Source organism: Salvelinus namaycush, unplaced genomic scaffold, assembly GCF_016432855.1.
Source record: "Salvelinus namaycush isolate Seneca unplaced genomic scaffold, SaNama_1.0 Scaffold1825, whole genome shotgun sequence".
Lineage (NCBI taxonomy): Eukaryota > Metazoa > Chordata > Actinopteri > Salmoniformes > Salmonidae > Salvelinus > Salvelinus namaycush.
This window is the reverse complement of record NW_024058592.1, coordinates 1-22,047: the sequence shown is the minus strand read 5'-3', so window position 1 is coordinate 22,047 and position 22,047 is coordinate 1. Positions and strand designations below refer to the sequence as shown.

Below are 22,047 nucleotides of genomic sequence, written 5' to 3'. Positions count from 1 at the left end.
AGAGAAATCCTTACAGGGATGTAAACAAATTTGTGCACAAAATTTGAGACAAATCATTTTTTTGTGCGTATGGGACATTTCTGGTATCTTTTACTTCAGCTCATGAAACATGGGACTAAAACTTTACATGTTGCTTTTATGTTTTTGTTCAGTATATTTAGAAAGTCCTGCTCGATAGGAGCTTTTCTAAGGACCGGCCCTTTGACATGATGTGGAAAAGAGGCGACAAAATGGATTGTAATGACGCCGCCGACCACTGGACGGAGTCAGAGACACGTTTATTAGACAAAATCAAATCAAAGAATATTGGTCGCTTACACAGATTTGCAGATATTATCGCAGGTGCAGCGAAATGCTTATGTTTCTTGCTCCAACAGTGCAGTAATATCTAGCAATACAATAACAATACACACAAAAAAAAAAATGATATTCAGAAATATCAGACCAAGCAATATCAAATCAAATCGTATTTGTCACATGCGCCGAATACAACCTTATCGTGAAATGTTTACTTGCAAGCCCTTAACCAACAATGCAGTTCAAGAAAGAGTTAAGAAAATATTTACCAAATAAACTAAAGTAAAAAAAAAGAAAAAAAAGTAATACAATAAAATAACAATAACAAGGCTATATACAGGGGTTACCAGTACTGAGTCAATGTGTGGGGGTACAGTTTATTCGAGGTAATTTGTACATGTAGGTAGGGGTAAAGTGACCATGCTATAGATAATCAGCGAGTAGCAGCAGTGTAAAAACAAATGGCGAAATGACTGAACAGGTGACTGTTGGAAGGAACATTTCTGCCATTAATATGTTTGTTTGGTTACATTTCTTTATTTATAGTCCGGGTGGCCATTTGATTAACTGTTCAGAAGTCTCATGGCTTGGGGGTAGAAGCTGTTAAGGAGCCTTTTGGAACTAGACTAGACCGCTTGCTGTGCGGTAGCAGAGAGAACAGTCTATGACTTGGGTGACTGGAGTCTTTGACAATTTTTTGGGCCTTGCTCTGACACTGCCTAGTATATAGGTCCTGGAAGGCAGGAAGCTTGGCCCCAGTGATGTACTGGGCCGTACGCACTACCCTCTGTAGCGCCTTATGGTCGGATGCCGAGCAGTTGCCATACCAGGCGGTGATGCAACCAGTCAGGATGCTCTCGATGGTGCAGCTGTAGATCTTTTTGAGGATGTGGAGACCAATGCTAAATATTTTCAGTCTCTGTAATATTCATATGTGTAAACATACTGAATTTTAATTAGATGCATTTTACCGCCGTATCATACTGTGCTAGGATTGGTTAAGACCACCCGGATGTTTAGGTCAGGGTCAGTTGATCATGGTTGGAGATACGTGAACATGCCAGTTGTAGCTAGCTAATAAAGAGCTACGTTAAGAAATATCCTGTAGTACTGCATTTTATTATTTTGTACAAAGCGTGCAAAACAAGACAGTCTCCTGAGGGGGAAAAGGTGTTGTCGTGCCCTCTTCACAACTATCTTGTTGTGATTGGACCATGTTAGTTTGTTGGTGATGTGGATACCAAGAAACTTGATGCTCTCGACCCGCTCCACTACAGCCCATCCATGTGAATGGGGGCGTGTTCGTCCTCCTTTTCCTGTAGTCCACGATCAGCTCCTTTGTCTTGCTCACGTTGAGGGAGAGGTTGTTGTCCTGGCACTACACTGCCAGGTCTCTGACCTCCCTATTGTCTGTCTCATTGTTGTCGGTGAGTAAACCCGCTACAATCACGCAGTAACATTACAGTGTGCAGTCAGTAAGCAGTTAAGCATTTACAACAGCGGGCCCCGGTGGCAATACATTAGTAAAACCAAATGCTTACCTTGACTAGGAAGAGCTCCAGTGTTGTGTTGGATAGTCATAGCCAGCTAACTAACATAGCATCCTTCTCTTTGAGCCAGGTTTAGGAGTAGGCTAAACTAGCTAGCTGCATTAGCTAGCTAATTAAGTGAAAGTGAAAGAAAAAAAAAATATATAGCCATCTGTTGCTTCTCCTCCATTTTTTAAGAAAAAAACTGTTAAACTATTGTCTTTCTCTCTTTTTAAGTCAACCAACAGTACTCACCGCATGTTATGCACTGCAGTGCTAATCTAGCTAGCTGTAGCTTATGCTTTCAGTACTAGATTGATTCTCTGATCCTTTGATTGGGTGGACAACATGTCAGCTCATGCTGAAAAAGCTCTGATAGGTTGGAGGATGTCCTCCGGAAGTTGTCATAATTACTTTGTAAGTTTATGGAAGAGGATGAGAACCATGAGCCTTCTAGGTTTGTAATGAAGTTAATGTACCCTCCTGCTACTCCATGGTGCTACCTTATAGAGTGCTGTTGAGGTATTTTAATCAATAATTTGGTGACGTGAATATATTTAGTAGAGTTTTATCCAAAAAATATAACTTTTTAATGTTTTACCATTTTATTTTTTATGAAATTCGCTGAGGAGCATGGTCCTCCTCTTCCTCCTCTGATGAGCCTCCGCTGTACTGTATGTATGTAAATGGTGTGTATAGACAGTATGGACAGTATGTGAATCGAAAAGGTGTATACAGCAGTAGTTATATAGGATGAGCCATGACTAGAACGCAGTATATATATATCAAGTGGGTAAAACAGTAATAAACATTAGTCAAGTGACCAGGGTTCAATGACTATGTAGATAGGACAGCGGTCTCTAAGGTGCAGGGCAGAGTATCAGGTGGTAACCAGCTAGTGACAGTGTTCGGGGAAGGTTACCGGGCAGAGGCCAGCTAGTGATGACTGTTTAACAGTCTGATGTCCTGGAAATAGAAGCTGTTTTTCGGTCTCTCGGTACCAGCTTTGATGCACCTGCCTCTGAGTGTCCTTTAACTGTCTAGTTTGTTTTGTTCTGACTTATAAACGTTGTGAAATAAATAAAATAACTAAACATATGATCAATAATTACCTGTAAATCTAGTGCCCGAAATCGGGCACTGTAGTCTTAAGAGGATAAAGCTTGTCTGTATTCTCATCAAAGTGAATGACTGTGTCTATGTCAGTATATTCACAGATCCATAATCGAAACCGAACCCAGGATAGAGGGGTTCAGTGAATGGGGTCTGGACTCTGTGGAGGAGCGTCATTGTGTCAGAGACACTGTAGAAGGACAGAGTTCCTGCCCTGTGGTCCAGGTACACTCCTACTCTGGTGGAAAGGGGGACACATATGGCAGTCCGTTTACCATTGTACCAGAAAGAGCAGTCAAAGGCACCACACTCCAAACACCAGGCCTGATTACTGGCTCCAAACCAATCCCAGGCTCTCCTGTTTATCCCTTTATATGAGACAGCTATATAAACCTCCACCCCGGTCCACTCTACCTCCCAGTAGCAGGCTCCAGACAGACCCTCTCTACACAACACCTGGCAGCCATTGGTAAATCTGTCTGGATGGTCAGGATAAAGCTGGTTGTTGTTACTCTGTGTTACCTTTCTGTTCCCCTCAGACAGACACAGCATTTTATGTGCTGTGTTGGGATCCAATGTGAGCTGGCAGGAATCTGAGAATGAAGACAAAACAACAGGTGAAATGTATGTGTGCGTCCAGGAGTTTGTGTGTGTAGTATATTAATGTGTATTGTACAGTATGTTCTTTATTCACATTCCAAGAACTCCTCTCTGGTCTTGGGTTCAGGCCTCGTCTTCTGACAGGTGGTGTCATTCCAATGTGATGCTAATCCACCAACCAACTGTCTAGACTGAGTTTGGCCAAATGACGGAAGACAACGGGGCTCAGAAGGTCGAACAATGTGGACTTTTGTCACTATGGAGACACAGGAAATCAAATATCACTGTTTCAATACTGATAATGACAAAAACATTATAGTAATTCAAGGGGCTCAGTAGTTGAAAGAGGTTTAGGTAATTGGTTTAGTATTATCAACGACCAGATATGTTACCTACTTTTTACAGAGATTTTGGCAATTTCCGCAGAACATATATTTTCAACTTTACTTTTCAGCCCAGAGACTGATTTCTTTACATCCTCAAAGGAGATGTGGTGGTTGACAGTGATGCTGGGTAATAGAGGGACATAGAGAGACTGGAAATACTACAGAGACAAATCAGAAAAAAGATGATTGTTGAGAAATACAAACGCTTCATTTTCAGCAGTAACACCTGATGCTGGGGACAGAGAGTCATTGATATCACCTGGAGGAATTGGATGTTGTCTTCTGTGTGTGAGAGCTGCTCCAACTCGGCCTCTCTCCTCCTCAGCTCAGCCATCTCCTGGTCCAGTTGCTTCAGCAGTCCTTCAGCCCGACTCACTTCAGCCTTCTCCTGGGCTCTGATCAGCTCTTTCACCTCAGAGCGCATTCTGTCAACGGAGCGGATGAGCTCAGTAAAAATCCTCTCACTTTCCCCCACTGCTGCTTGTGCAGAGCGCTGTTAGGAAACACAGAAAGAGAGGAGAGGTTTCATATTTTATTTTAAATATCCTTTATTTAAATAGGCAAGTCAGTTAAAACTTCTTACGGCTGAGATCCTGTTAACGGTTATCGACTTGACAACAGCCAGTGAAAGTGCAGGGCGCCAAATTCAAACAACAGAAATCTCATAATTAAAATTCCTCAAACATACAAGTATTTTACACCATTTTAAAGATAAACTTGTTGTTAATCCCACCACAGTGTCCGATTTCAGAAAGGCTTTACGACGAAAGCACACCATCTGATTATGTTAGGTCAGTACCTAGTCACAGAAAAACACAGCCATTTTTCCAGCCAAAGAGAGGAGTCACAAAAAGCAGAAATAGAGATAAGATTAATCACTAACCTTTAATGATCTTCATCAGATGACACTCATAGGACCTCATGTTACACAATACATGTATGTTTTGTTCGATAAAGTTCATATTTATATCCAAAAATCTTAGTTTACATTGACGTGTTATGTTCAGTAAGGTTTTGCCTCCAAAACATCCGGTGATTTTGCAGAGAGCCACATCAATTTACAGAAATACTCATAATAAACATTGATAAAAGATACAACTGTTATACATGGAACTTTAGATAAACTTCTCCTTTGGGCAGTATTGAGTAGCTTGGATGAATAAGGTGCCCAGAGTAAACTGCCTGCTACTCAGGCCCAGTTGCTAAAATATGCATATAATTAGTATATTTGGATAGAAAACACTCTTGAATGATGTCTGTGTGTATAACAGAACTCATATGGCAGGCAAAAACCTGAGAAAAAATCCAACCAGGAAGTGGGAAATCTGAGGTTGGTCGTTTTTCAACGTATTCCCTATTGAAGATACAGTGGGATATTGGTCATGTTACACTTCCTAAGGCTTCCACTAGATGCCAACAGTCTTTAGAACCTTGTTTGATGCTTCTACTGTGAAGTGAGGGCGAATAAGAGGGGAATGGGTCAGGGCTCTGGCAGAATGTCATGAGCTCGTGACGCTTGTTCATGTGAGAGTTAGCTCTGTTCCATTACATTTCTACAGACAAAGACATTCTCCGGTTGAAACATTATTGAAGATTTATGATAAAAACATCCTAAAGATTGATTCTATACTTCGTTTGACATGTTTCTACAAACTGTAATATGACTTTTCGTCTGATCTTTCGCCTGGACTTGCACGCGCGTCGTGAGTTTGGATTGTGTACTAAACGCGCGAACAAAAAGGAGGTATTTGGACATAAATGATGGACTTTATCGAACAAATCAAACATTTATTGTGGAACTGGGATTCCTGGGAGTGCATTCTGATGAAGATCATCAAAGGTAAGTGAATATTTATAATGCTATTTCTGACTTCTGTTGACTACACAACATGGCGGATATCTGTATGGCTTGTTTTGTTGTCTGAGTGCCATACTCAGATTATTGCATGGTGTGCTTTTTCCGTAATTAAAAAAAAAAATCTGACACAGCGGTTGCATTAAAACCTCTTATGGCTGAGACGGACTAAGATCCCGTTAACGGGATCGATTTGACAACAAGCCAGTGAAAGTGCAGGGCGCCAAATTTACTTTAGAGAGGGCTATCTACTAAGTAAATACATCTAAATGGTCAACACTCACCTTGAGTGACTTCACAGCCTGTCTCACCTCATGCATCTCTTTCTGTCTCTTCTGGATTCTCTGTTTGGATTCCTTATTTTTCTCTCCCACCTTCCTCTGGGGGGGAAAAAACTATGTCAATCCAATGTTAATGTGCACAAGTGACTCTGGCTGTGTTTACACAGGCAGCCCAATTTTACCCTTTCTCCACAAATTGGTCTTTTGACCAATCATATCAGATATTGTTCAGAGCTGATCTAATTGGTTAAAATACCAATTAGTGGGAAAAAAATATCAGAATTGGGCTTCTTGTGTAAACATAGCCTCTGTCTTACTGAGAACAGCTCAAACTTTATGATTGGTCAAAGTCCATGCCTTATGAAAGTCACATGCATGTCTGTATGCGCATGACCGTTCATGTGTTTTCTTGGGTCTCCTGCGTGCCAAAAAAGAGCATTAACTCAAAGCCTAGGCATTAGCTCAGGGAGCCAATGCAACTCCTCATGTCTCAGTCAAGGTTACACATAATGTGAATGTGGTCATCAAACCACCAGTTACATGTATGCGTGCATATTCACCAGCTTAAATCTTTGGGGTGTTTGCTGTTTTCAATTTCAAAGCCAGGTCTATACGGTACATATATATACAGTTGTGACTAATATTCAGTCATTACTAGTATTCTCATTGTGATGCTCTAAATGAGCAACTATTACAGAGTTGTTGTCCTTACCTGTCTCTCAGTCCTTTCTGATTCAGCTGAGACTGTATCATGGCCTTTATGTTCATCCATTGTACACAGATAACAGATAAACTGCTGATCGGTACGGCAGTAAATCTCCACCAGTTTGTCATGATGAGAGCAGATCTTCTCCTCTAGTTGTGTGGAGGCTTTGACCAGCTTGTGCTTCTTAAAGGTAGGAGATTCATAGTGAGGCTGGAGGTGAGTCTCACAGTAAGAGGCCAGACACACCAGACAGGACTTGACAGCTTTGAGTTTTCTCCCAGTGCAGACATCACACGCAACATCTCCAGGTCCAGCATAATGGTGAGTAGGGGTACCAGCTTTGAGTCCTGTCTTCTTCAGAGTCTCCACCAATTCAGAAAACATAGTGTTTCTGTTCAGAACAGGCCTTGGGGTGAAGGTCTGTCTGCACTGAGGGCAGCTATAGACACCCTTCAGATCATCCTGATCCCAGCAGTCCTTAATACAGCCCATACAGTAGCTGTGTCCACAGGGAATAGTCACCGGATCCTTCAGTAGATCCAGACATATTGAACAACTGATTGAGTCCATGGCTGCTGACATTGTGGTGCACACACTAACAGACTGAGCCGATTGAGAAATGTTATGTTTGTGTGGGAATATTTCCTGATTGTCTGTATGTACTCTGTACCTGTGTAGGGTGTGGCGTTGGACAAAGACTAGGAAGATAGTTGATATCTCTTTAGTGGTGTTGGGGCTGTGCTTTGCCAAAGTGGGTGGGGTTATATCCTGCCTGGTTGTCCCTGTCCAGGGATAACTTTGGATGCCCCCCCGTCAGTCTCCAGTATCTATGCTCCAATAGTCTGAATGCCGGGGGGCTAGGGTCAGTCTGTTATATCTGTTGTAATTCTCCTGTCTTATCTGTTTACCTGTGTGAACTTAGATCCCTCTAATTCTCCCATATCCCAGAAACATCAGGGGTTCAAACTTTAGAACCCAGTTCCTACATTTGAATATATACATTGATTTAGTCAAACAAAACTATGCTACATTTGATCTCTGGGGCCCTTAGGATGACAATTCAGAGCAAGATTACTGAATTAAAGTACATTATTTACCTTCAGAGGTGAATGTATCAAACCAGTTGCCGTGATAAGTGTTTTGTTGTTGCGCACTCTCCTCAAACAATAGCATGGTATTTTTTTCACTGTAATAGCTACTATAAATTGGACAGTGCAGTTAGATTAACAAGAATTTATGCTTTCTGCCCATATAAGACATGTCTATGTCCTGGGAAATGTTCTTGTTACTTACAACGTCATGCTAATCACATTAGCGCACGTTAGCTGAACCGTCCCGAAGGAGGAACACAGATCCCGTGAGTTTAAATGTACATGGAGAGCTAACATTAATGATATGCATGTCAATCTCTCATGGCTCAAAGTGGAGAGATTGACTTCATCACTACTTTTTTTTGTAAGAAGTGTTGACAAGCTGAATGCACCGAGCTGTCTGTTGAAATTGCTAGCACACAGCTTGGACACCCATGTATACCCCACAAGACATGCTACCAGAGGTCTCTTCACAATCCCCAAGTCCAAAACAGACTATGGGAGGCCCACAGCACTGCATAGAGCCATGACTACATGGAACTCTATTCCACATCAGGTAACTGATTTAAGCAGTAGAATCAGATAAAAAAAAAACAGATAAAATTACACCTTATGCAACAGCGGGATTGTGAAGGGACACACACACAGGTACAGACACACCAGTGGAGGCTGGTCACTTGAAAAATTGAGGAGGATGGGAGACGGAACACACAGAGACCACAAAGTGTCTTTCAAAAATCATCAAAGACGAATTATTTTAACCTAAAGCATTTAATAAAGACATTTATAGTACACTATTATGGGGAATAGGAATGAGAGGGCCACTTACAGTGTTGGAAAGGGATCACAGCAGTGATTGAATGAGGGTATGAGGCATGGGTTGAGGTGTTCAGAGGCTTGACCAGTGCAGGACAGAAATTTACTGGGAAGACAAAAAAAACAATAACACTACACAGTTAGACAAAAGAGCTAAGAATGAGTTAGTCCAAGCAAGGAGTAAAATCTTTGATGTGTAGTAATGTGCTTGTGTATGTGATTGACTCCACATACAGTAATGAGAGAAAATTGATAGGGGTATTCACAGTGCTTGGAAGGGAAACATTCAATGTGCCAGTGGATGAGCTGGCACATGAGAAGTCATGGCTTCAGTTCATGTCAGGAGAAAGTTGATAATGGTAGTGGAGTGGAGTAGTCATCACCTTTTAATCAGGGAACATGAGAGGACTTAGCTGTAAATACAAATAGCAGATACATTCCATTACAGCTGTCCTGTTGAAAAACAAAGGATTGTCCCACTAAGCGCAAACCAAATGGGATAGTGTATCGCTGCAGAATGCTGTGGTAGCCATGCTGGTTAATTGTGCCTTGAATTCTAAATAAATCACAGACAGTGTCACCAGCAAAGCACCCCCACACCATCACACCTCCTCCTCCATGCTTCATGGTGGGAACCACACATACGGAGATCATCCATTCACCTACTCTGCATCTCACAAAGACACGGCTGTTGGAACCAAAAATATCAAATTTGTATTCATCAGACAAAGGACTCACTCGACTCACTCGGTTCAAGTCCGGGCTCTGGTAGGGCCACTTAAGGACATTCAGAGACTTGTCCCGAAGCCACTCCTGCATTGTCCTTGGCTGTGTGCTTGGGATCGTGGTCCTGTTGGAAGGTGAACCGTCGCCCCATTCTGAGGTCCTGAGCGCTCTGGAGCAGGTTTTCATCAAGGATCTCTCTGTGCTCCGTTCATCTTTCCCTCGATCCTGACTAGTCTCCCAGTCCCTGCTGCTGAAAAACATCCCCACAGCATCATGCTGCAACACCCTGCTTCACCTTAGGGATGGTGCCAGGTTTCCTCCAGATGTGACGCTTGGCATTCAGGCCAAAGAGGTCAATCTAAATTAGATTTTCTTATCCACATCAGGAGACCACTTTTGAGATCTTTTTGAGTTTACATTTTTGGTTGTAGTAATCCTTTATTTCCAGTGTTCACCAGCAAGAGGCTGTTGTTTAGCTGTTTTTGTAGTGCACATGTGATGGTAGAGTTTAAAAAACAAATACCCACTGGATTGATGCAAATAATCATGATATCATTCTACCAGCTAACGTAAGGTACTTTGTAGCTGACATTTACTGTAATTGAGAAGGTTTTTGGGGGAAGCGTTCCCATCTACTAGAGACTTTTCATTAGCAACATCGCTAATGGCTACACAAAGTGGTAGATGTGCACACCTCACATACACAGACGCCCCTTGTTATCTTCCTCCGAATCTGGCTCTAGCTTTTGAAGCTTTTGAACAGTTGGGTCTATTAGCTAATATGACCTCTATGATCCCATTCCTGAAAACTAAAACTCTTCCGAACACGTCATAATATAGTCACAAAATAGAATGTATGTACCTTTCAATTAAAATTATAATTATTTTTCATTTTAGTCTGTTTTTCACCACAGTGCATTTCTGAAGTGCTGGTTTGAATGTTTCAATAATGTGTATTCTTCATTTAGGAGATCAAAAGACCAAGCCATGCAATTGAGATTTTGTAAATACAGAAGAATACCATATAAAATTTTAACCCATAATTTAAAGGATTGTATTTAGTACAAATAATTCCCTAAGATCTATACCTCAGCTGAATCTGGTAATGATTGTTGTAGCTGTTGAGCAAGTTGAGGAGACTGAATTACTTGCTGTTAAAACTTAGATCGTTTTTGACTCCACACTCCACATTCCACAAAACAAGTCCTGCAGGCTCTAGTTTGATCTTCTCTTGATTATTGTCCGGTCATATGGTCAAGTGCTGCAAAGAAGGAAATAGTTAACCTCTAACGCCTCACAAACCCGGATCCGGGATCCCCCCCATCACAAAAGCTGACTAGCATAGCCTAGCCTAAAGTTACAGGGATATCATAAAATAAAATGTTCATGAAATCACAAGTCCAAGACACCAAATGAAAGATACAGATCTTGTGATTCAAGCCATCATCTCTGATTTTTAAAATGTTTTACAGGGAAGACACAATATGTAAATCTATTAGCTAACCACGTTAGCAAAAGACAACACTTTTCTTACTCCACCATTTTCTTACTGCATCAGTAGCTATCACAAATTCGACCAAATAAAGATATAAATAGCCACTAACCAAGAAACAAACCTCATCAGATGACAGTCTGATAACATATTTATTGTATAGCATAGGTTTTGTTAGAAAAATGTGCATATTTCAGGTATAAATCATAGTTTACAATTGCAGCCCCCATCACAACTATCACTAAAATGACTAGAATAACTACAGAGACCATCGTGTATTAGCTAATTACTCATCATAAAACATTTCTTAAAAATACACAGCGTACAGCAGATGAAAGACACAGATCTTGTGAATATAGCCAATATTTCAGATTTTCTAAGTGTTTTACAGCGAAAACACAATATAGCGTTATCTTAGCTTACTACAATAGTCAGTCACACAGTAGCATTGATTCAAGCCAAAAATAGCAATAACGTTATAAACCACCAAACGCTATTAATTTTTTTCACTAACCTTCTCAGAATTCTTCAGATGACAGTCCTGTAACATCATATTACACAATGCATATAGTTTGTTCGAAAATGTGCATATTTAGCCGCACAATTCGTGGTTACACAACGTGTTTAGTGGGCAAAAAATCAAGCAATCTGTCCGGCGCCATTTTGGAAAGGCACCTAATCTTATCGAAAACTATTCATAAACTTGACTAAAAAAATACAGGTTGGACAGCAATTGAAAGACAAATTAGTTCTTAATGCAATCGCTGAATTACATTTTAAAATTAACCTTACTGCGCAATACTGGGTACAATACAGGGTGCGATAGCGCAACGCTACCACGGAAAATAATGGCGTCTAATACATTTTACCTTTTCAACAGAACAACGTTTTATCAGCATAAATAGTACTTACTATTAGCTGAAACTCCCATCAGAATCTTGGGAAAGGTGTCCGTTGGCCAAAAGAATCGTTGCTGGGTTGGAGAATGTTTCCTTTGACGTTGCAATTAGCAGTACAGAATGGCATTCGAGAGAGAGATACCCAAGTTCCTACAGCGCCATGGAAATAAATACCTGAAAATCGCAATATACTGACATAAACTGGTATAATTCGGTCAAAATAACAAGATTATGATGTCTTTAAAGCCTATAGCGAATAAAAACAGAGCCGGATACATCTAGGAGCTAAAACCAGAGGTTCTAAAAAGACATGCCAAGACCCTTTCTGCGTCAGCACGAAGTCCCAAAAGGCCGGACACCTCGGTTCCAACCAATTTATAGACTTTCTGAACCGTGTAGAAACTGCATTTCAACTCTCCCTATTCACTAACAGCCAGGGGAAGGCGTATGCAGTGCATCTCAACCAATAGAAGACAGGCAAAGTTAAAGACAGGTCTCAGAGCAGATGATAAAATTTGCCATTCTCACACAGACATAGGAAAAGTGCTCTAAGTCGAGTTCTGTTTTCACTTACAGACATAATTCAAACGGTTTTAGAAACTAGAGAGTGTTTTCTATCCAACATTAATAATAATATGCATATTGTACGAGCAAGAATTGAGTACGAGGCAGTTTAATTTGGAGACCAATTTGTGCTATGTCGAAATGGCACCCCCCCTAGTGGCAAGAGAGCAGCAGTAAAATAACAATAGCGAGACTATATACAGGGGGTACAGAGTCAATGTACGGGGGCACCGTTAGTTGAGTTAATATGTACATGTAGGTAGAGTTATTAAAGAACTTCTTCTCGATCGGTGTCCCTTCCACGGGACGGTTGAGCTAACGTAGGCTAATGCAATTAGCATGAGGTTGTAAGTAACAAGAAAATTTCCCAGACATAGACACATCTGATATTGGCAGAAAGCTTCAATTCTTGTTAATCTGACTGCACTGTCCAATTTACAGTAGCTATTACAGTGAAATAATATCATGCTATTGTTTGAGGAGAGCGCACAATTTTGAACATGAAAAGTTATTAATAAACAAAATTAGGCACATTTGGGCAGTATTGATACAACATTTTGAACAGAAATGCAATGTTCATTGGAGCAGTCTAAAACTTAGCACATACACTACTGCCATCTAGTGGCCAAAATATAAATTGCACTTGAACTGGAATAATGCAGTATGGCCTTTCTCTTGCATTTCAAAGATGATGGTACAAAAAAAATACACAAGAACGGTTAGTTTTTTCTTTGTATTATCTTTTACCAGATCTATTGGTTATATTCTCCTACATTCCTTTCACATTTCCACAAACTTCAAAGTGTTTCCTTTCAAATGGTACCAAGAATATGCATATCCTTGCTTCAGGCCTGAGCTACAGGCAGTTAGATTTGGGTTTGTCATTTTAGGCAAAAATTGAAAAAAAGGGGCGGATCCTTCTGCTACCGCTTCCGTGCAGTAGCAGAGAGAACAGTCTATGACTAGGGTGGCTGGAGTCTTTGACAATTTTTAGGGCCTGGATGACAGGAAGCTTGGCCCCAGTGATGTAAGGGCAATTCGCACTAGCCTCTGTAGGGCCTTGCGGTCAGAGGCCGAGCAGTTGCCATACCAGGCAGTTATGCAACCAGTCAGGATGCTCTCGATGGTGCAGCTGTAGAACCGTTTGAGGATCTGAGGACACATGCCAAATCTTTTCAGTCTCCTGAAGGGGAAAAGGTTTTGTCGTGCCCTCTTCACGACTGTCTTGGTGTGCTTGGACCATGTTAGTTTTTGGTGATGTGGACACCAAGGAACTTGAAGCTCTCAACCTGCTCCACTGCAGCCCCGTCGATGAGAATAGGGGCATGCTCGGTCCTCTTTTTCATGTAGTCCACAATCATCTCCTTTGTCTTGATCACGTTGAGGGAGAGGTTGTTGTCCCTCCACCACATAGGCTGTCTCGTCGTTGTTGGTGATCAGGCCTACCACTGTTGGGTCATCGGCAAACTTAATGATGGTGATGGACAGCCAGGAGGGGACTGGGCACGTACCCCTGAGGGGCCCCTGTGTTGAGGATCAACGTGGCGGATATGTTGTTACCTACCCTTACCACCTTTGGGCGGCCCGTCAGGAAGTCCAGGATCCAGTTGCAGAGGGAGGTGTTTAGTCCCAGGGTCCTTAGCTTATTGATGAGTTTTGAGGGCACTATGGTGTTGAACGCTGAGCTGATACACACATATCCAAGATGGCTCAAAGCTGTAATTACCAACAAAAGTGCTACTACAAAGTTCTACACACACATGTGCGCACACACACGCACACGCACACGCACGCGCACGCACGCACACACACGCACACACACACACACACACGTTAATGTTTTAAATGTATGTAAATTGTGTTCTCTTGTATGTAATGTCTTTTTCTTTATGTGTCGGACCCCAGTAAGACTGGTTGTCGTCATTGGCGTCGGCTAATGGGGATCCTAATGAAATCAATGGTTGTCTGCAATTTCTGGCATATACTAGTCACAACCATTTCAGCTTTTCAGCCATTTCACAACATTGACGACTGGACAATGGTAACTTTTAAATATCCATTTGAAGATACATTCTTTATTATCAAGTGTCAATAGCAATACGTTCAAGATCAAGTTTTATTAAAACCTATCCAGCGCTTAGCATTTTTTTCATGTGATCATAGTTTAAACCACTTATCTTATTTAAATCAGGCAGAATGGTAACTACTGTATCTTTACTGTCCTCAATAGCAGCACTATAGTCTGCTTGGTGTATGCATGTCCTTAATTGATAATCCTATGTGCATTTATCTCGTTACCTTTAAAATAATGAGAGATGCGATTGGGATTAGGTTTAAATCCTAGCTCTGTACTACTCCAAACACCAGTGCTCTGCCTACCTTACTATAGTCTCGTAAACTATGCATAGTTTGCCACCTGGTGGACTAAACGATCAACACAAATCTGAACTGAACTATACAGCACAGATTCATTGCTGCTTGTTTAAATACTTATTGTGAAAATATCAGTTTTACTGAAATATTAAGCACTAATTTATGGTAAAGTATGTTTTTCCAAAATGTGTGAAAAACAGAATAATAATTGAAATTCTATTACTATTTCAACTTAGTCTCAAAGACTGGGTTTTATTCATGCCTAACACTGATCATATGTTTGAATAGTATCAAACACATTAGTCTGTGCAAATGAGAAATTACAAAGAGAGTATTTATGATTATGATGTAGCATTTACAATGTAACAATCTTGTCATTTTATAGCAATGTGCATAACATAGGGACCGCTATAGTATAGGAGTATACAGGTTGTCAACATTAAGTAGTGTCTTCCATCTATAAGAATCGCATCTGTCTATGATAATTTGATGCTTGTAACGGTCCCAGAGAAGTTCATCCAAATATGAAAGTAATTGGTATTAATGCTCAGAAAATAAGATTATTGAATGTAGTATACTGTTTTTGATAGGAATAGTAATGTAGTATACTGTTTTTGATAGGAATAGTAATGTAGTATACTGTTTTTGATAGGAATAGTAATGTAGTATACTGTTTTTGATAGGAATAGTAATGTAGTATACTGTTTTTGATAGGAATAGTAATGTAGTATACTGTTTTTGATAGGAATAGTAATGTAGTATACTGTTTTTGATAGGAATAGTAATGTAGTAATACTGTTTTTGATAGTAATAGTAATGTAGTAATACTGTTTTTGATAGTAATAGTAATGTAATATACTGTTTTTGATAGGAATAGTAATGTAGTATACTGTTTTTGATAGGAATAGTAATGTAGTATACTGTTTTTGATATGAATAGTAATGTAGTATACTGTTTTTGATAGGAATAGTAATGTAGTATACTGTTTTTGATAGTAATAGTAATGTAATATACTGTTTTTGATAGTAATATGTAATATACTGTTTTTGATAGGAATAGTAATGTAGTAATACTGTTTTTGATAGGAATAGTAATGTAGTATACTGTTTTTGATATGAATAGTAATGTAGTAATACTGTTTTTGATAGTAATTGTAATGTAGTATACTGTTTTTGATAGTAATAGTAATGTAGTAATACTGTTTTTGATAGTAATAGTAATGTAGTAATACTGTTTTTGATAGTAATAGTAATGTAGTAATACTGTTTTTGATAGTAATAGTAATGTAGCAATACTGTTTGTGATATAAAGACAGTAGTAGTGTGTGTGGTAAAATCACTAAGGAAAATAAGCCAGCAGCCATAAAAAAGCCATATTACAACCTATGTTGTGATAATAGCGTTGTTTTTTCTATAACCCATTCGCTTATACGCCACCATGATATACAATAAGGCAGTGACAACAAAAAGACAACAATCACACAGTTGCGGAATAAATTCAACTACACATACATACAAAACTGGAGCAACATCAAATCAAATCAAATGTATTTATATAGCCCTTCTTACATCAGCTGATATGTCAAAGTGCTGTACAGAAACCCAGCGTAAAACACCAAACAGCAAGCAATGCAGGTGTAGAAGCACGGTGGCTAGGAAAAACTCCCTAGAAAGGCCAAAACCTAGGAAGAAACCTAGAGAGGAACCAGGCTATGAGGGGTGGCCAGTCCTCTTCTGGCTGTGCCGGTGAAGCCCACAAAGCTGTAACAAACAGGTATATCACCTGCAGCATGGTCAAGCAAGTTAATGTTTGACAGTTCACTAAACAACTAGTGATTTAAAATCCCGGAGTTACCACAAGTCAGCACAAACACAACAGGAGCACTGCCTCTGCTATTCCAGCACCATTTCAATTAAAAAATGTAAACATCATAAAATCTAAAGGCTATTTATGCTTAGTTTAATACACTGAAAACAAACTTAATGATATCAAAAACAATTTAGTCCAATCAATGTTGCTAAATATCATGTGGCTGTCCATGGTACTGGTTTGTGTGTGTGTGTGTATGTCTGCGTGTTCACCCTTCTTGTAGACTAGTTGAACGCCAATACCATCCTCCTATCTTTCATGTTGGCAAAACGGTCTATGACTCTGTCACTCTGTCATACAGTACACTTTTTGTTTCTGTTGTCAGAGGCTACCTAGCTAAAAAGGCCAGTGGCACAACCTTTTCATTTATGGTTAGATCATAATCATTGACCTGTACAAAGAATTAAGCCAAAACCACAATTCCAAATCCCCATCTCCATCCACGGTTTAGGAAAGGGACGATTTAGAAAGCTAGCTAGTGCAAGACATCAACACAAGCAGACCAGAAACAGACACGTTTTCATGAAAATTACATTTAGCATAGGAGGTGATTTAAATGGTGTGAGGCCAAATCCAAACTACCCTCCCTTGGGGGGCGTTTTACTGCACCAGGACAACCCAGAGTTCAGCACATTAGCTGATTGGCTAATTATTTTATAATATTTTTATCAAGGAAGGCCAAATGCTTGCTGGCATCGATCAATCAAATGCTACGGCGGCAACATGTTATACTATTTTGGGCTACACATACTGAAACAGAGGGGCACTGTATCCCTCGCTCAAATCCCTCGCTCAGCCCCTTGCGAATTGATGGAAAATTATTAACACACTGAGAGAGAAGAATGAGACATTTTTTTTTTAATATATGGGGAAGCCTGGATACCCTTGCCGTCCGTGAATACACGCCACTGTATAAAGACAAGGTATTTATATTACGTACTGTACCTGCCTGTGTTCCTCCCTGGTAGAGGGCTCATGCTGACTGTGGAAGTGGGAGTTCTATACAAAACCCATTTTAGAAAAATGCACTAAGGCAATAGAATCAGGATAATTTATGTGCACATTTATTTAAACTTGGTAATACTTCTTAACATCTTATAATATGGATCTTTCCGGTCACTATTCTGACCCTTTTGCTTGTCTTAATTTTAACTGTATAACTGTAACTCACTGTAACTCATCACTGTGTCGGTGTCAGTATCTTGAGAGACGTAGTGACATAGAACCCAGGATAAAGGGGTTGAGTGAAATTGGTCTGGACTCTGTGGAGAAGGGTCATTGTGTCAAAGACACTGTAGAAGGACAGAGTTCCTGCCTTGTGGTCCAAGTACATTCCTACTACTCTGGTGGAGCGGGGGACTGGTATGTCAGTCTGTTTATCATTGTGATAGAAGTAGCAGCTAGAGGCACCACACTCCAAACACCAGGCCTGATTACTGCTTCTTAACCACTCATTATGTCCTCTCCTGCTGATCCCTTTATATGAGACAGCTATACAAACCTCCACTCCGGTCCACTCCACCTCCCAGTAGCAGGCTCCAGACAGACCCTCTCTACACAACACCTGAGCGTAGGTGGTAAATCTGTCTGGATGGTCAGGATAAAGCTGGTCGTTATCACTCCATGTTACCTTCCTGTTCCCCTCAGACAGACGCAGCTCTTTATGTGCTGTGTTGGGATCCAATGTGAGCTGACAGGAATCTGAGAATGAAGACAAAACAGGTGAAATGTATGTGTGCATGTTTGTGTCCTCATGCATATGCGTATGTATGTGTATGTACAGTATGTTCTTGACTCACATTTCAAGAACTCCTCTCTGGTTTTGGGTTCAGACCTCGTCTTCTGACAGGTGGTGTCATTCCCATGTGTTAGTCCTCCAACTGACAGTCCAGACTGAGTTGTGCCAAAGGATGGAAGACAACGGGCTCAGAAGGTGGAACAATGTGGACTTTTGTCACTATGGAAACAATAGGAAATCAAGTATCACTTGTGTACACTGATCATGACATAAACTGTAACGGCTTTCTTCCTGGGATGAAGGAGAGGACCAAAAGGCAGCGCAGTTAGTGTTCAACATGTTTAATCAGACGATAAACGGTGAACATTAACAAATAACAAAATAACAAACCGTGAAAGCCGAGACAGTCCTATCTGGTGCAGAACACAAACACAGAGACAGGAAACAACCACCCACAATCCCCAACACAAAACAAGCCACCTATATATGATTCTCAATCAGGGACAACGATTGACAGCTGTCTCTGATTGAGAACCATATTAGGCTGAACACAGAAACAGACGAACTAGACACACAACATAGAATTCCCACCCAGCTCACGTCCTGACCAACACTAAACAAGCAAAACACATAAGAACTCTGGTCAGGACGTTACATAAACATTACAGCAAGTCAATGGGATAAGTAACTGAAAAAGGTTCTCCATTGAGAACAAACATTCAACCATAAATTCACCTACTGTACTGAACTTACTAAATGGCAGATTAGGGTCTCGATTAATTCCGTAGCGTGGAATATCTGCGTTGTAGCGCGAATGGCATTTAAAGGCAATGGTACCGCGTTCGTGGAGACTGCATTCACAGTAAACGCTGCATGTGTCGGCTCAATCGGAAATGACCTTTAAATATCACGCGAGCTACAACGCAGATTACCTGCTCTATGGATTTAATCGAGCCCTAACTTGCATCGTATATACTGTCCTAATACTGTATGTTACCTACTTTTTACAGAGATCTTGGCAATTTCCCCAGAGCAGATCTTTTCAACTTGACTTTTCAGCCCAGCGACTGATTTCCTTATATACTCAAAGGAGACGTGTTGATTGAAAGTGATGATGGGTAAGGCCTTAGATCCAAGAGGGACAGAGAGAGACTGGAAACTCTACAGATACATGAAACAAAAAAGATTAGAAAACAGGAAAAAGATTATTGCTGTGAAAGTTCAAAAATATTTTTCAGCAGTAACACCTGATGCTGGGAACAGAGAGACATTGATATCACCTGGAGGAATTGGATGTTGTCTTCTGTGTGTGAGAGCTGCTCCAACTTGGCCTCTCTCCTCCTCAGCTCAGCCATCTCCTGGTCCAGTTGCTTCAGCAGTCCTTCAGCTCGACTCACTTCAGCCTTCTCCTGGGCTCTGATCAACTCTTTCACCTCAGAGCGCCTTCTCTCAATGGAGCGGATCAGTTCAGTAAAGATCCTCTCACTGTTCTTCACCGCTGCCTCTGCAGTGCACTGTTAGGACAAACCGAGAGAGAGGATGGGTTGCATTTTAACCAGCCCATTCACTCAGCTCTCATCAGAACCCCAGAAACATGTTCCCTACAGTGGGGCTCAATAGGATTGGAACATATCCGAGCACTGGGCTCCTCACTGGCTCCAGTTTTTCTGCAGTTTAGTTTAGGAGGAATAAGTCACTTTAGAGGGCTAACTGCTAAGTAAATACATGTAAATGGTTAACAACACTCACCTTGAGTGAATACACAGCCTGTCTCACCTCTTGCATCTCATTCTCTTTATCCTGGATTCTCTGTTTGGATTTCTGTTGTTTTTCCCCCACCTGGCTCTGCAGGAAAACACATGTAATTCCATGGTTCATTTGTACAAGTGATTCTGTCTTAATGAGAACAGATCAAACTTTATGATAGGTCAAAGTCTATGCAATATGGAAAAGGCATGCGCGTGTCTGTGTGAGTCTGTATGAGTGTGACCAATCGTGTTCGATCACAGATCTCCTGCGTGCCAGAAAATATCATTAGCTTGCTAAGCCAAAGCCTAGGCATTAGCTGAAAGAGCCAATGCAACTATTCAGGTCTCAGTAAAGGTAACATCACATGAGTGTGTATATTAGCACTGCTAAATTATTGGGTGTTGGCTGACTTCCTTTTCAAAGCTATGTTGTACAGTAGTGACTAATGTTCAGCAATGAATGTTATTTTCACAGTGATACTTTGAATGAGCGGAATTATAGATTGTCAATACCTGTCTCTCAGTCCTTTCTGATTCAGCTGAGACTGTATCATGGCCTTTATGTTCATCCATTGTACACAGATAACAGATAAACTGCTGATCAGTACGGCAGTAAATCTCCACCAGTTTGTCATGATGAGAGCAGATCTTCTCCTCTAGTTGTGTGGAGGCTTTGACCAGCTTGTGCTTCTTAAAGGTAGGAGATTCATAGTGAGGCTGGAGGTGAGTCTCACAGTAAAAGGCCAGACACACCAGACAGGACTTGACAGCTTTGAGTTTTCTCCCAGTGCAGACATCACACGCTATATCTTCAGGTCCAGCATAATGGTGAGCAGGGGTACCAGCTTGGAGTCCTGTCTTCTTCAGATTCTCCACCAATTCTGCTAGCATGGTGCTTTTCTTCAGAACCGGCCTTGGGATGAAGGTCTGTCTGCACTGAGGGCAGCTGATCAGAAAACCCATCACATAATCCTGATCCCAGCAGTCCTTAATACAGCCCATACAGTAGCTGTGTCCACAGGGAATAGTCACCGGATCCTTCAGTAGATCCAGACATATTGAACAACTGATTGAATCCATGGCTGCTGACATTGTGGTGCACACACTAGCCGAATGATACTACTTTCGTTGCTCTAGAATTGTTTGTGCTTTTGAGTGGGAACATTCCTGGTTGTACACCGTGTTGTGTTGGACAGACACCAGGAAGAGGGTTGTGATTGGACAGAGGTGGTTAAGGAAGTTCTATTTATAGTATGTAACACTCCATTCTCCCAAAATGACAATTCACTCGATACAGTCCACTACACCTCCAAGTACATAGCTATAACCAGATTTATTGAGGAAGATTAAAGTGACGATTCAGGAGAACAGTCTGTAGGCAGTATGATGGTAGATCAGGGGGTGACCTGGAGTATGTGAACTGGAGTCCTGGGCTCCCATTTCACTTGGCAACAGTGGCGATCCTCAATGGTCATAGACTTACAGTGTGTTCCAGGGGATAGGTGTGAGCAAGGTGCTGCGAGAACATAATGAGTAGTTATTTGTGATGGAATATGAGTTGTAGATCAGTGATTCTGTATAGTGCCTTGCTCAGCCGATCCTGTCAAACGGGTTAGTTAGAAGATAAGAGGGTGGAGAAATGTAGCCTGAAATCCAGGCCTGTCTGTGCTAACGTTCCACTCCTTGTACTCTGTGTCACATGACAAGAAGTGGCAAGGAGTGGAATGATAGCACAAACCCTCTGGTACCCAGGCTAGGAGAAAGGAGGGAGGCTTGCAAACACTGGAGACATGGAAACCCTATTCTCCACATTCTGTAGCACAGAAGCAATCGTTTAGTTTAATTGTGGTTGTTGCCAACATACCAATGTGGCAAAAAAATATTGTGTGGTGAAGCTGTGAAAAGTAGCTTATTTACTTGGGCACATAACCACAAAACTGATTGTTTGCTCCTCTATTGCAAAC

General features: G+C 40.9%; 3 protein-coding genes across 3 annotated transcripts; all 3 read right to left on the bottom strand.

Annotated features, from left to right (window-relative positions):
* Positions 1-2,683: 2,683 nt before the first annotated feature.
* On the bottom strand, positions 2,684-7,349 carry LOC120037708 (tripartite motif-containing protein 16-like). Its single transcript, XM_038983696.1, has 7 exons — positions 6,774-7,349; positions 6,065-6,160; positions 4,185-4,418; positions 3,936-4,083; positions 3,779-3,795; positions 3,634-3,676; positions 2,684-3,532 (listed from the first exon to the last, which is right to left on the bottom strand). The coding sequence occupies exons 1-7, from the start codon at positions 7,347-7,349 to the stop codon at positions 3,024-3,026; spliced, it is 1,623 nt and encodes a 540-aa protein (XP_038839624.1). The 3' UTR covers positions 2,684-3,023.
* Positions 7,350-17,607: 10,258 nt separating this feature from the next.
* Positions 17,608-18,514, bottom strand: LOC120037709 (tripartite motif-containing protein 16-like; the record flags this gene model as incomplete). The annotated part of the gene is made up of 2 exons (XM_038983698.1): positions 17,608-18,298; positions 18,397-18,514. Coding segments are annotated over 2 exons (639 nt in total), but the record flags the coding sequence as incomplete, so codon positions are not given.
* Positions 18,515-18,519: 5 nt separating this feature from the next.
* On the bottom strand, positions 18,520-21,221 carry LOC120037710 (E3 ubiquitin/ISG15 ligase TRIM25-like; the record flags this gene model as incomplete). The annotated part of the gene is made up of 5 exons (XM_038983699.1): positions 20,597-21,221; positions 20,085-20,180; positions 19,616-19,849; positions 19,337-19,496; positions 18,520-18,554 (listed from the first exon to the last, which is right to left on the bottom strand). Coding segments are annotated over exons 1-5 (1,104 nt in total), but the record flags the coding sequence as incomplete, so codon positions are not given.
* Between the last annotated feature and the right edge of the window lie 826 nt (positions 21,222-22,047).